This window comes from Magnolia sinica, chromosome 3 (genome assembly GCF_029962835.1).
Source record: "Magnolia sinica isolate HGM2019 chromosome 3, MsV1, whole genome shotgun sequence".
NCBI classification, from domain to species: Eukaryota; Viridiplantae; Streptophyta; class Magnoliopsida; order Magnoliales; family Magnoliaceae; genus Magnolia; species Magnolia sinica.
In genome coordinates this window covers 15,168,860-15,183,568 of record NC_080575.1, presented here as the reverse complement: position 1 = coordinate 15,183,568, position 14,709 = coordinate 15,168,860, and the positions used below count along the sequence as shown (strand labels likewise).

At 40.4% G+C, this 14,709-nt stretch overlaps 1 protein-coding gene across 5 annotated transcripts in view; it reads right to left on the bottom strand.

Annotated features, from left to right (window-relative positions):
• Positions 1-13,516, bottom strand: part of LOC131239589 (protein STRUBBELIG-RECEPTOR FAMILY 6-like) — an 81,724-nt gene extending 68,208 nt beyond the window's left edge. For 2 of the 5 annotated variants that reach the window (XR_009168282.1, XM_058237368.1), the window contains exons 1-2: positions 13,371-13,516; positions 4,672-4,808 (exon numbers count right to left, since the gene is read on the bottom strand). Coding sequence is in view for 1 of the 5 variants with exons in the window: in XM_058237368.1 (XP_058093351.1) it covers positions 4,672-4,698 (27 nt within the window). In the remaining 4 variants the exon portion in view is untranslated. Of the gene's footprint in view, positions 1-3,913; positions 4,809-10,201; positions 10,291-13,370 lie in introns of those variants that run through there. The other 3 variants (XR_009168284.1, XR_009168285.1, XR_009168283.1) reach the window with 3 other exon arrangements.
• Positions 13,517-14,709: the final 1,193 nt, after the last annotated feature.

Sequence of the window (14,709 nt, the reverse complement as noted above, 5' to 3'; positions counted from 1 at the left end):
TAAGTTGTTGGAGGGAAGTGATTCTAGTGGTATGAGAAGTCTGACGGCTTTGGTATGGCACTATGGAGCGCCCTCAAAGGTGGCAACATTTGCTTGGCTACTTGGGAGTAGCAAGGTGCTTACAGTTGATAATCTTAGGAAAAGGACGATGATTCTCCCTAATGTCTGCAGGATGTGCTTCCAAGATGAGGACCATCGTTCACTGATTAAACTAGCTTATTTGGTCAAACAAATTGGAAATTAACAAGACTCGGTATAATATTTCTGGGTTCATGGGTTTTTGCAATAACATTCAACTTTGGAATAGTACAGATGAGGACCATGGTTCCCTGAACTAAACCATTGTCATCATAGGCCTCTCTTTGGATAGCAGATGCACCAAAAATGTTATAAACGGAAAAAACCCAACCATTCAATAGGTGACCCAACAAATAGACAATTCAGAATGTAAAATAATAGTAGTTCTATAAGACCTGTAACATCGCGAGACCTTCCGTATACTTCTACTTCGACAATGGTATGTTCTCGGCGGACTAGATTGACGAGTTTTGATCGTGACCCTATTTTAGTACCGCAATACCCTGAGACTTTTACCCTAGCAACCATGCAAGCGCTCTGATACCAACTTCTGTTACGCCCCAAACTCGGGAACCGGGCTCATAAAATTTCCGGTCGCCGATTCTAGTGCCAACAGCCTCCATAGTACCCCCATTCTAGGCTCCCAGCTCTCATACGCCAGGTTTCAATCCTGGGATCCTACAAGGAAGATTTTCAGTGTGCTTTTTATTTTTATTTTTATTTTTATTTTTTATAGGGGCATAACCACATGTTTCCCCAAATCACAAAAAACATCATCACCACATATTCGTACAATTCGTATATAGAAACATCACCGAGGTCTAATACACTCTAACACTGGTTGCCGCCACATATTGCACATGACCAAGTGAGTGGAAGAGACCTCACTATCCGCCATGCCAATGCCCACCTAGCTTGTCGATAGTGGACCTATTTACGAGCTAGTCAAACTTAACCTAGCTTACAGCCCCCTACCCTGGGGCGGATAGGGTTACACACCTTTTCAACCGACCACAACACATTAGGAGACGCAGCCTACTGGTATTTGGCACTCGGGCGCTCATGTTATCCACTCGGTCTCGACATTGAAGCATCCTACTGGTATTACAAGGGTTTAGGGACTTTCACCCACTGACATCCATAGCGCCCTAATGCTAGAACAAATATTTTTGATATCCAAGCCGGTCATCCATGATGTACCTGTGGAGGCCATAACCCTGATGTCGCTAGGGCGTAAAGTGATCGTGACATATAAGATGCGAAATGCATGAGTCATACCATCCAAGTCATGCATCAAACTTGCGCATACTGCGCGATCATATGGGGTAACCTTATCTCATATGGGGTCCCCTAAGTATCTCAAGCCCAAAGGCGTATGCTATGATCAATCATCATCCACAACATGCAAACAAATGATGCATATGGGCATATAACTAGGCATGATATCTTTATACTAGGCATGTCCTATCAAGCCAAGTACACACTAGCATGTTATCAGACATATTAGGCGATAATCGGCCTTAATTGGCACATCACATACAGATAGTGAGAATTGAATGGTAGGCCCCACTAGAAATATAGAAGTCTATGTGGTGTGGCCCATGTTAGACTAATAACGGCTCCTCAGGTAGCCTATAAGGCATGAGTAAAATACATACACTAAGGCGGGATCCACTGGGAGTGACTCGGATGGACACCCACATGTACAACACGTGTGTCACTAGGCTACCAATCCATTTAGGCACATGGCCCACTAATGATGTCCCAAAATAATCAGATTATTAATGGCATCACTATAATTACTTTAGTAGGATGATCTGCACCGTCTGATCATTGCTAACGATTAAAGTTCATTAATTAGTCACTAAGATGTGATCCTATGCTTATGGCCATCTGAGTCATGGGATTTCATCATTTCATACAAGGTATATGCTTAAATGGATTTAATATAACCATAGTGTCAACATTCACACGCCCACTAATTAGGGATTTGAATCCAGAATGTCAAACATAACTAAAAATCCAAGGGATCCTAGATCCAAGGATTCCCAAGTCCAAGGGATCCCTAAGTCCAAGAGGTTTCTACCCCCACATTTCCCTATGGTGCGGCCCACCTGAGATCTGAATCATCTTGAGTTTTGGGTCCATGGCCTAACATGATCTGGCAACACGAATGAACGGAGCGGATATGATACAACACGGATGAACGGAGTGAATATGATACATACATCATGTAGGGTCTCATGTGTGGGCCCACTTTCATGCCCCAAGGTGGGAGTCCACCCACCCGCCCATTGGTTGTCAGAAGTAGTGGCAGCCGCTGGCTAAATTACACAGACACACACACACACCACACACACACATATTTGTTTGTTTCTTCTTTTTTTTTTTTACACTATCAGTGCGGGCCCTAAGCGGATGATCTACTCCATTCACCGCATAGGCCAACTCGAGTGGATCTAATGGGCTATGATTTGGATGATTAGGGACCTTAAGCTCGAATACATGGAAACTCACCTTAGGATCCATTTTCAAACTTAGTTTAAAATAGAATTCACTTTTGTGAACCTAGAAACTTTCTTATATAGCTCACTAACGTGTGTGCATTTGAGAGTACTCAAGGCTAAAAGGTCCATTGTTCCTTGTTGTAGGACATGGCAAACAAGAGGCCGAGGAGTGGGGCTCGCACATCCCAGATAGATGCAACCCCTACTATATCAATGAGCGTGGACCAGTTTCAGCAGATGTTATATGCGATGACCTCTTTGCTACGGAGGCAAGATAGGCAATTCAGTAAATTACCTGTCTAGATTCCAAACTGAGCAGGAGAGCGTGAGCTCCCTTCTACATCACTTTAGACGACTCGATCCCCCACGTTTCCAAGGCAAGCCAGACCAGCAGAGCGGTGGAGTTCGGAGGTAGATAAGATCTTCAAACAATGAAGTGTAGGACGCAACAATGGGTCCCTTTAGTAGTATTCCTTCTGCAGGGTGAGGCCAAGCATTTGTGGGCATCGATGACCCGAGCAATAGGAACTAATTTCAAGTGGACCTGGGAGAACTTTGTCAACCGGAAGTTCTTCCCCGAGCATGTTCGTCCGCAGCGCGCGTTGGAGTTCGAGACTCTAGTCTAAGGAGACATGACGATGTCCGAGTACGAGGCCCGGTTTGTCGAGCTATCCAGATTTGTGCCATATTTTGTGGCCGAGGAGCGGAGGGCCCGTCATTTTGAGGGTGGCTTGCATCTTGGCCTTCAGAGTCATGTCACTGGACACAAGCTCCCAACGTTCAAAGAGGTTGTAGAATGGGCCCAGATCTATGAGGCAGAGTGGACCGATGCACTGCTGACGAATATGCTCGGGGAAGAACTTGGGGCATGACCACCGTGATTTATGCGGCTTATCCACACTGTCCATCCGTTATCCCAGCTGAAATTAGGGCATGATCAAAAAGATGAGGCAGATCAAAAGCTCAAGTGGACCACACCACAGGATTTAGGGAATCAAACACCTACCTTTAAAAACTTTTTGGGGCCACTGTTTCCTTTGGTGTGGGCCACTTGAGTGTTGGATCTGTCTAATTTTTTGGCTCATGCCTCAAAATGTTATGCTAAAACGGATGGATGGCGCAAATACATCATATATATCATGGTGGGGCCCACAATTTTAAACCAGTACTTTTGGACTGGTTTTCCAAGCAGAAATACAAGTGAATTTTCAAATAGGATGGAAGAGTAATCATTACTTATTTACAGGGCCTTTACATTGGATTTGGAAAATCAAACAAGCCCTTACATGCATTTAAGCATGTAAGTACATGATGTAAGTGCGTCTAAGTGCAAAATATGCAATTTGTATATCAAGCTTAATGTACAAAGCACTGTATTGATCCAACCCCTTTCAGATACTATAACTCCTCTAGCTAAAAAGGTAAAAGGAAATGCTTATAGATCTTCCTACTAAGACAACCTAGATGTTTTTTGCTAAGCCCCCATACAAGTAGAATATTGCCCATTTACAAGCTTCCACATGCAAATATAGAAAATGTGTGTGTGGCAGTGAGAACTAAGCATTCCACCAGGTGGGCCACACTGATTATATGACTTATATCTCCTGGTTTAGAAACATGCTACTTCAATCGTCATATGGGTGACCCCAATGCACAAGACAAGTTGATGGCTAAACAACTTTAGCATTTCCTTTTTTTAATAGTATCCCCTTTTGGTGCTCAGTGGGCCACATGAGTAGTGCAACAGCCTGGTTTTTAGGCCAAAAGATCTAAAAAGTGTGGACTACCTGGTGGAAACCTCGAATCTTGCTCAAGTGTGCCATATCAGCACATGTTTGCGTGTAGATGGACAGGGTTCTACCAATGTTTGGGCGCAGTAAATCTCAAACAATAAAGCATATTAATTGCAGTGTAACTGGTTTTTATGTTCCTTCCAGGCTCCAGCAATCTAAACAACCCTTCACCAAATATGCCCCCTTGCAGAAAAATAAAATTTCAATAATGAGTATGAGGCATCCCAAATAGCGACCTGAAAATCATTGGAACAGACCACTATGCGGTTTTCGTGTTGACGAGAATACATCACCTTTCGGATGGCATGTGAGGCATCCATTATGTTCAATCCAATGGAGGCAAGTCTATTATCAATTGACTGGGAAGTGTTCCTGATGTCCACGTATTAACGTAATTTGCCCCTTCAATAGCATTGGTGTGCAGTCAAATCTGTGATTCAACCAACAATAGAAAATGTGATGTACGACAGATGCATGAACTCAAATATTCGGTGAAATCAATCAGCAAAATTAACTTAATTAATAAAAAACACAAAACTTGCTATCATCATCACAAATATCAAAATCCCAAGAGAAAATCATGCATAATTCTAGCCTAGGTTACCAAGCATCATCCTACAAGGCTGTTAAATAAGGGAAACTATGATCTAATGGATGTAGGGACATCCAAATAGCATAGGGTAAAGCCTATTTTAAATGAGAAGATTTAATACCACCTAGGGTGAAATTAGGATTTAGGGAAATTGGGGAAAACTGGAATTAGGGTTAATGGGGTAAATTGGGTAGAGGGTTTAAAGAGTTTAGGTAGTGGGATAAGGAAATTGGGGTTTTGGATGGAGAGAATGTAAGGATTTGGGCCTAATTGAAGAATGTGTAAAATTACGGTTTGGTAATTTGGGTAAATTGGAAAATTTGGGATTTATAAGATTAGGGTTAGGGTTTGGAAAAGGGAGAGTTGGGTTTTAATGCAAGGATAATGAAAAACCAAAGGGACAAGAGTGTGGTCGTATGGCCAACCCTATGGGTTCACACGTGTGGCCGTACGGTCACACGTGTGGGCTAGGTTGTGAGGGTTTGGGTCCTTAGAGGTTTGGTTCGTCGATAGGTGTTGAAGAAGGGATAAGGATTGGAAGAGTGGTCAAGGTTTTGGATTGAGAAGATCGAAGAACTTGAAAAATACTTCGATGGTTGATGAAGGGATGAGAACGTGGGGAATAGATGGAAGCCTTACACTTCTGTTGATGAAGATTAGCTTCACACCAATCTTCCTTCCAAATCACATGGAAGTCACCTTTAAATCACATGAAAATGAAAGAAGAAGCAATGAGCCTTTTCTCTTCTTTTTTTTTTTCTTCTCAAAAACCTAGTGAAGAGAGGTCACCCCACTCTTTTATAGGTTCAATAACTTTCAAAATTACAATTTCAACCCAACCTTATGAAATTTGATTAAAATGACCATAGTCTAAAGAAAAATCAACTAAAATCACTCACAAAGTGTCCAAATGTAAAGTAACTATAAACTAAATCCTAAAAGATAACAAGTCTAAAAACTGATGAAGGCGATTCGCGATCAATGGCCCGATCATGTGATCTAGGCGATCCAACGGCCCGATCGTCACGTCCCTCGAATCTAACGGTCCAAATCACTCATTAAAGCAGCTCATGTGCATATTCTCAATTCCCAATGTGGGGTCTTCTAGATGCTCGCACATGCAAATGGGATCTTCAACATGATCAAGGAAAATCGATGCAGCCCGCCTCCTCTGATACGTACGCAAAAGTATACGTGAAGTGATTCCTCATCAAAATGACACCAAGTTCATTGTTGCCAGCAATTTTAATTGTCAGTCACTGCACACAAACGTCATATTTCTGTAACTTGTGATCGAAGGTAGAGGGGAACATGTAGGGTTGCTTACTCATTTCGATCAAATGTTTTGATCTTAGTAAACCAATTAACGTTCAAAACGTTAATTGTCTAGTCAACTGACATAGTAACTAATGATGATATCACTAGCGTGCAGCGACCGGCGATTGGAATTATTGCCGATGTTCACTAGTGATGCAGCCAAATCTGTGATTTGACCAACAACAGGAAATGCCAGTAGGCTCTTTGGTGGCAGCAATTTCAATCGTCGATCACTGCACATAAACATCATATATCTACTGCTTGCGATCAGGAGTATAGGAAAACATATAGGGTAAAAAGGGATTTCGTGAATAGCAGTAGTTGCCAACTCATTTTAGTCAAATGTTTTTATCTTAATAAAAAGATCAACGTTAAAATCGTTGATCATCTAGTCAATGGACGCAGTAACTAATGACGATGGCACTAAGAAAATGTTCCAATCAATATATTTGACTGAATCACTGTGTTTAACAAGTGTACTAATAAGTTTAAAGTCAGCATTGATATATCATAAATCACAACTGCACCCTTGGAATCGCAGCTAGCAAGCTGGGATTGGTTGGACTCGAACATCCAAAGTCCATTAACTCCCCACATATTTTTAAAAAATGATACAATTAACAATTGAGGTATTGGATAGATGAAATATAAGAACTCGAACTACATCATAAGTCCGTGACAAGAAAATCCATATTGTTGAACGCAAATAGGGTACTGCCCCGCTTGGACAGAATTCTGTTCAGACCTTACGTGACAGGGTTTGATTGGACGGCAAGCCACTGCAAGAGGCAAGGCTCGATCGAGTATATACTCGACTGAACAACTTTCAAACATGCTTTGCATGGGCTCTATCTCTGACAGCAGCCTGCCGTCCAATTAAAACCCATCATGTCAGCTCCGGACGGAGCTTCATCCAAGCAAGGGCAATACCCAATCTGCATCCGATACTTTCCATCAAATCGAGAGAACTTGACAGAACGGCAGTAGAACCCCGTAATGAAGGATAGCATCTACATATACTAATGGCACCATAGAAATCTAATCCTCTAGCTGTTGAGAACTCGATTACAGAAACCCTAACCCTCTTAACCCTTAGCTGCTAAGAAATTGATTGCAGAAAACCTAATCCTCTAAACCCCTAACTACTGAGAAATCGATTGCAGAAAATCCGACTCTCTAATTGCCTATTTGCTAAGAAACAATTGCAAAAACCCTAACCCTTTAAGCCCAAACTGCTAAGAAATCGATTGTAGAAACCCTTACCCTCTCATCTCCTAACTACTGAGAAATCAAACCACGCAAAGCATGTTTGAAAGTTATTCGGTCGAGTACGTACTCAACCGGGCCCCGCCACTTACAGCAGCCTGCCGTCCAATCAAACCCCGCCATGTAAAGTCCGAACGGAGCTACATCCAAGCGGGGACAGTACCCAACTCGCATCCGACAATATTGATTTTCTTATCACGAACTTATGAGGTATAATCGAGTTATTATCTTTCATCTATCCAACACTTCGATTGTCAATCGTTTCATTTTTTAAAATATGTAAAGAGTTAATGACATTGCATGGTCCGGTTCCAACCAATCTCAGCTTGTTGGAAGCGATTCTAAGGAAACAGTCATGATCTATAATATTAATATTGACTTTAAACATATTAGTACACTTGTTGAATAGAGTGATTCAATCAATTCCATTGATTGGAAGGTTTTCTAGTGTCATCGTCATTAGTTACTACATCTATTGACCAAACGATCAACGTTTTGAACGTTGATCTGTTTACTAAGATCAGAACGTTTGACCGAAATGAGTTTGCAATTACTATGGTTCATAGAATCCCCTTGTACCCTAAATGTCCACATCTACCTCCAATCACAAGTTGGACTTTAGGAGCACTTATCAGTCAATTAACAACAGACTTACCTCCATTGGAAATCAACTGCAATCAATTTCTCAACGGTTAGGAGGTTGGAGGCTTAGGGTTTCTATAATCGATTTCTCAACAAATAGGGGTTTCTATAATCGATTTCTCAACAAATATAGAGGGTTAGGATTTTTATTATTACCCAATCATTTGTTAATAACCTAACCAATACAACAAAAGCCCAGGACTGATGGAACACATCAAGTTAGGCTTTTAAACCACTGGGATCACAACATTCAACCATGCTCTGCAATCGACGTCCGCAGCGACCCACTCTGTGGCAGCACTCACTCCAACCTCTTTTCCAAGTAGCCCTTTTCAATCATAGCATTTGCACTCTAGTTGTCCGGGCAGCCCTATCCACATCAGCCTTTCCACAAGTCGCCCCTTTTTTTACTCGAATACAGGATGTGGTGTTGGGTCTGATACCAATTGTTAAGAACCTAACCAATACGCCAAAAGTTCCAAGACTGATGGAACGCATCAAGATAGGCTATTAAACCATTGGGATCATAACATCCACTTCCAACAATGTCGGGTTACTTGTCACGGACCTATAATGTACAGTTGAGAACTTATCTTTCATCTATCCAACTCCCCGATTGTCAATCATTTCATTCTTGAAAATATGTGAGGAGTTAATGACTTGCATGGTCTGAATCCAACCAATCCTAGCTTGTTGGCTACGATTGCAAGGGCATAGTCATGATCTATAGATGTTATGCATATCGCCAACATATTTTTCACAGAAATTGTGCGACTTACCGAGGTCCTGAAAACAATAACTTTGGATTGTGATTCAAAGTTTGTGGGCCACTTCCAACGCACTTTATTGAAGCAGTAGGAGACTACGCTTAAATTCTTTAACACATATCATCCTCAAACGTACAGCCAAACCAAGTAGTCAACAGGAGCTTTGGTAACCTCTTGAAGAGTATCATAGGTGATAATGTATCTCAATGGGACTTAGTTATATCCTGAGCCAAGTTTGCCTATAACAACTCAATTAGTCACACTACCAAAAATCCCCATATGAGATCATAAATGGTAAAAGTCCACATCATGCACTTGACTTAGTACTATTACCGATACAAGAACAAGTGCACGAGGATGTTGATGTTTTCGCCAAACACGTCTAAGACTTGAAAGCTCAAATAATAAAGAAGATTGAAGACAACAACACCAGGTACTGAGAAGCTACGAACGAAGATATATAAAGAAGGTGACTTAGTTATGGTCCATCTCTGCAAAAAAAAAAAAAAAGGTTTCCGAGAAAAACTTACAATAAGCTCAAGTCTAAGAAGATGAGTCCATGGCGAGTCAAGGGGAAGTTGGGAAACAATACCTATGAAATTGAGTTGTCACATGACTTGGATATCTCACCGACTTTCAAGTTGAACAAGTGTTGTGAATAAAGACTACTAAGCAGTGTTTTAAATAGCATGAAGCATATAGCATAGCGTTTGGCCTTCTATAGCGTGTAGCATAAGCTACATAGCGTATAGTGTAAGCTACACGATACTTAATATTTGTTATTATAATAATAGAAAATATGATAAATTTTACAAAATGCATAATTCCTATAAGTTTTTTACTACAAATCCGGGTCGTCAACCACATTTCCATGCAAAATTTGTCTCTTTGTCTTTAGACATCTCTAAGTGTGACCTCTTTTTTTAAAAATTGAAACATCACAAATTCACAATATGAACCACAATTTGGATGGTCTAGATTGATCTAAGCACTCTATCCATGACATGGACCACAATTTAGATGGTCCAAATTGATCTAATGTAGTGCCGCGTGTGATGGGGATGAGTCACCACTATTTTTAAATAGGTATTAAAAAAAAAAGAAAAAAAAAAGCAAAGAAAAAAAGAAGAGGAGATTTCAAGTAGCATACGCCACCTGCACTACACTGTACGCTACGCTACATGAAGCATACATTACTAGCTCCGTAGCTTACATTACATGCCCAATAACTTACGCTACCTGCATGCGCTACGTAGCGTTTTAGCAACACTAGGAGCGCTACCAAAAACATTGCCGCTAACACTCGACAAGGCCAATACAGACAATACCTGGTGAAATGGAAAAACAAGCCCTATTTTGAATGCACATGAATTACAGACAACGAATTAAAAAGACTAGATCTGAACCTGTATTACTTGTATGAAGCATCAAACTCGTCGAAGTCGAGTTCTTTTCATCCCGAGGAGAATGATGCAAGCCCACATCACTTAGGCCCACTGTAGGGCCCAGCCCACTTAAGCCCCGTTGCCTACTGTAAGGCCCAACATGTGCTGATTTTTGAATTGTTTATTTATGGATTTAGTAGCCTAAATCAAGGATTACAATTTACTAATTTAAGGTAAGGAGTTGATTTAAAGGTGTGATAGAAGATATGGAGGGGATGAGATTGATGTGAGGGGATTGATATAATTAAAGATATGAGGGGGATGTGATTGAAAATATGGGGCTGATTTAGAGATGTAATTAGGATTTTCTATATTTACTTTTACTATTGTTAGGCTTTTACTATATTCGGTAGATTAGATTGATTTGAATTCAACAATGATTGATTTGAAATAAATCCCTTAGTTGAGGGGATTCTCATTAAGTATTCACTTGGAGTCTAAAAGGGGGTGGTGTCATAAGTATTTCATTACAAAAAATTTTGAAGTGTGATTCTTTTCTTAAGCATTGTAAGAAGAAGTTTGATATTGATAAAGTTACTTCTCCCTCTCTACTCAAATATTCTTGTGAATGCAATTCTTGTCTACTTTTTGATTCGATGTCGATATCTCATTAATTCAATAATCGGGTTTCACCAAATACAGACATATTAAGTTCTTTATGATTCTCGTGACTAACATCTTGTGTCCATCGGAGACCAACTCACACATCGATGTCCAAGTCACATAGAACACACACACACACACACACACACACACACACACACTATGGACCCCCACCGTGATGTGCGATGGGCATTCACGTTGTGCATTTGGTAGGTCCCCTCTAGACTCTATGTTATGGGATGTGTCAAAAATCAGCCTTATCCGGAAATTAGGTATACCACACCATATGAAATCATGGGAAATCATGCCTAAAACATCTAAAAGCACTCGGTGGCAGCCACCTGAGTTTTGGAATGGCCTGAAATTTGGTGGGTCCCCTCATCCAAGTGGGACACACACAATGGATGGGCTGGAAGTCTAAGCCACATCTCAGTGGGCCCTATATACAATCAGGAAAGTTTCAATGGGTGAGCATCCACTCTCAGTTGTTGTCTTTAGTGTGGCCCACATAACTCATGGATTGGCCTTATTTTTAGGCTCATGGCTCACCATGGATAGGTGCATCTAATTATGGTTTGGATGTTCTTCACACATCATGATGGGGCCCGCGGAGCTCGACTTCATGGGAAGCTTCAATGAAGTCGACCTCATAGTACCTTTTTTCCCTGGGAACCAGTTCTCATGAGAACCCTTTGAGAACTCACCTCGAGCGATATGCGCACAAAATCCAAACCGTCAACTAGATGAGTCTCCTTATGAAACCTCTAGGGGCCGAAAGTCAGCCTGATCCAGAAATTAGGTGGGCTGTAGCAAAGTAGGAGGGAATTCCCACCCTTGATTTTCACCAGGGCCCAACTAAGTTGCAAAATAATGTGATTTTTTGCCCAACCCCTCACCCAAGCCAGATGAAGGGCCTGTATGGCCTAGATTGCATATATACATCATTGAGATGAGTTCTCAAAGGGTTCTCACGGGTTCTCATGAGAAACAGTTCCTAGGATAAAATTTCTCATATATACATAATAAAAGTGGTTGGAAGTAGCATCTTTTATGAACCATATGATCCCCAATCTCCAAACAAGTTAGTATCCCATCCTTTTGGTCTATACAACTGGGTCCCTTTGTTTGGTCATTTAGATCATTGATATTGGAGGGTCACATAGTATCCCATGGACTAAGAGTTTACCTAATGGGGAACTCTTTGGTCCATGGCGTGCAAAATAGATAGTTAAGAAGAAAAACCCAGCACAGGTCCACATTAAATGAAAATGGCAAAGATTGGTGGGCTCTTATCTAAGGGAGGGGGGAATTTTTTTTAACATAGTCCACCCAAGTGGACCCTAACACCATTGGCCCCAATATAGCAACAACCCAAATCACCAAAACATGGGCTCCAATTGCACAGACTCTAAGGTTGAGCATACCACGCATTTCCTCAATCTGAGGATCATATAATTACTTGTTGCATATAATGGTTAAACTACCATTGCATATGGGCCCACTGACCACTGTAGATGGTCCTAAGATCAGATTGACCAGATGATCTTAACCACTAATTAACGAAATTTTTAAATTGAATTTGGACAATTAACAAAATGTTTCATGTTAACCAACTGTTTGTGTCCATCAATCAGGAAGTTAAGATTATCCATTGATTCTGTTCGGCATGATCCTTGACCCATCTACATCATGATTGTATTAAAGCATGCTAGCTAGATGATTACAATGACTGTATGCATGTCAATGGATAGTCACACTCCTATCAAGCAATTCCTCAGAACATAAATGAGAAAAACCGTAATGTATCTAGGCAGTGTTTGATTTCTGCCCAAACAAACATCCGCCAAATTCATGAAGTGAAAAAGGAAGCTACTGGGGCACCGCATGTTTTTTCAGATTTGAAACCAGAAATGGCAGATTTCTACCCCAGATAACAAGCAGCATTGTTTACAATCTTCCAGGAATATGAGCATCCATCATTTCTTTCGCAATAAATACATAGAAATTCAGAAAAATAAATAAATAAATAAAGAAAAAAGACAAAATCAGAGCAGTCACTCTATAAAAATATATTCTCCAAAATCGAAATAGTAGACAACATACGTTAAACACAAATCAACTACGATAGATGAGCTTTCACAATGCATGCAGGTTCATCAAAAATAGAAAAAAGCCTCACTCATATCAATGGATTTAAGAAAATCATCATACATCTCTACAGTTCGAAGTTGGCCATTCTTTCTAAATATCCCCAATGGATCATGCACATGCATCATCGGAAGATCATAAAAACCAAATCCCAACACACCAGAACTCACAAAAAATAATAATAACAATAATAATAATAATAAATCAGTTACCTAGCTGAGAAAGCAACATACATAAAACATTCATCATTCCTTCTTCTTCTTCTTCTTCGATCCAATGCGGGTTTCAAAAGGCTTCTTGAATGTCGCGGTGAGGTTCGTAAACACCTATCAATGGTGTTTTACGATGAGATTCGTCGGTGTTGGGTGTCCTAGGAGGTGGATTTGAGGGAGAAAGAGTCACGATGAGATTCGTTGGTGTTGGGTGTCCTAGGAGGTGGATTTGAGGGAGAAAGAGGCAGTAGGAGACAGATACAATGGGAGAGAGGCGTGTTGGGAGAATAAGAAGGAAAGGGACGGCGGAGACAAGTAGGGCAAAACGAAGAAAATGGACAGAACGAGGGTATGTAGGAAGCGGAGCTATATAGCAGCTGTATTAACGTCAGCAAGTTCTGTAGGTCGTATCATGAGGTATGTGTTATATCCAAACCGTCCATATCCATTTGGTGAGCTCGTCATAAGTCTTGAGACGAAAACAAGACAGATATAAATATCAAGTAGACCACACTGAAAAAAGCGGTGGAATATTGAACGTCTACCATTGAAACCTTTTTGGGGTCACGGAAGTTTTGAATAAATATGCAATAAAAAACTTCCTCTTCATTTAGGTCTCTGTAACCTTATGAACATATTAGATGGAAAATAAACGTTGTGGTGGGCTCTATAAAACTTTAATGGTGAAAATTATTATTTCATATGTTATTTGTGGTGTGGTCCAAATGGTATTTGGATATGATTCATTTTTTGGATAATGCTCTAAAATGATTTCTAAAAATAGATAAACGGTGTAGATATAATAAATACATCACCACGGGGCCATGTAACTTTGATATCCTTTGAACCGTTCGTACAACTCGGAGATCGAGGGGCGTCAGTGATCGTCTTCGCACGACACGTACCTACAGCAGCAGCTGCTGTGTGGTACACCAGCCCGTCCGCTTTTAATACTGTGGCAGAGCAAGATGCTTGATACACATGCACTTGAGATCGTAAACTAGTCAAATAATAATTCGTATTATAATATCTCAACCGTGGAAACAGCTGTTCTTCACAATCCAATATTAGTTTAATTTTTAATAACGGCTCATTTACGGACATTAGATTGGATACTTTCACTTTTGACCGTTGAATAAAGGACCGGTTGGTGAAACTTAATTTCAAGACTTTTCATTTTATTTAAAAAAAATTATACAGTTTGCTAAAAATAAAAAAATTAAGCATTTAAATGTAAAAAATCACCCCAAATTAGGTTTTTTCAAGGACAGCTACTTTTTAAGTTTTTTTCGTTTTTTTCTTCAAAACTTTCAAATAATCATTGACCAAAATATCACCA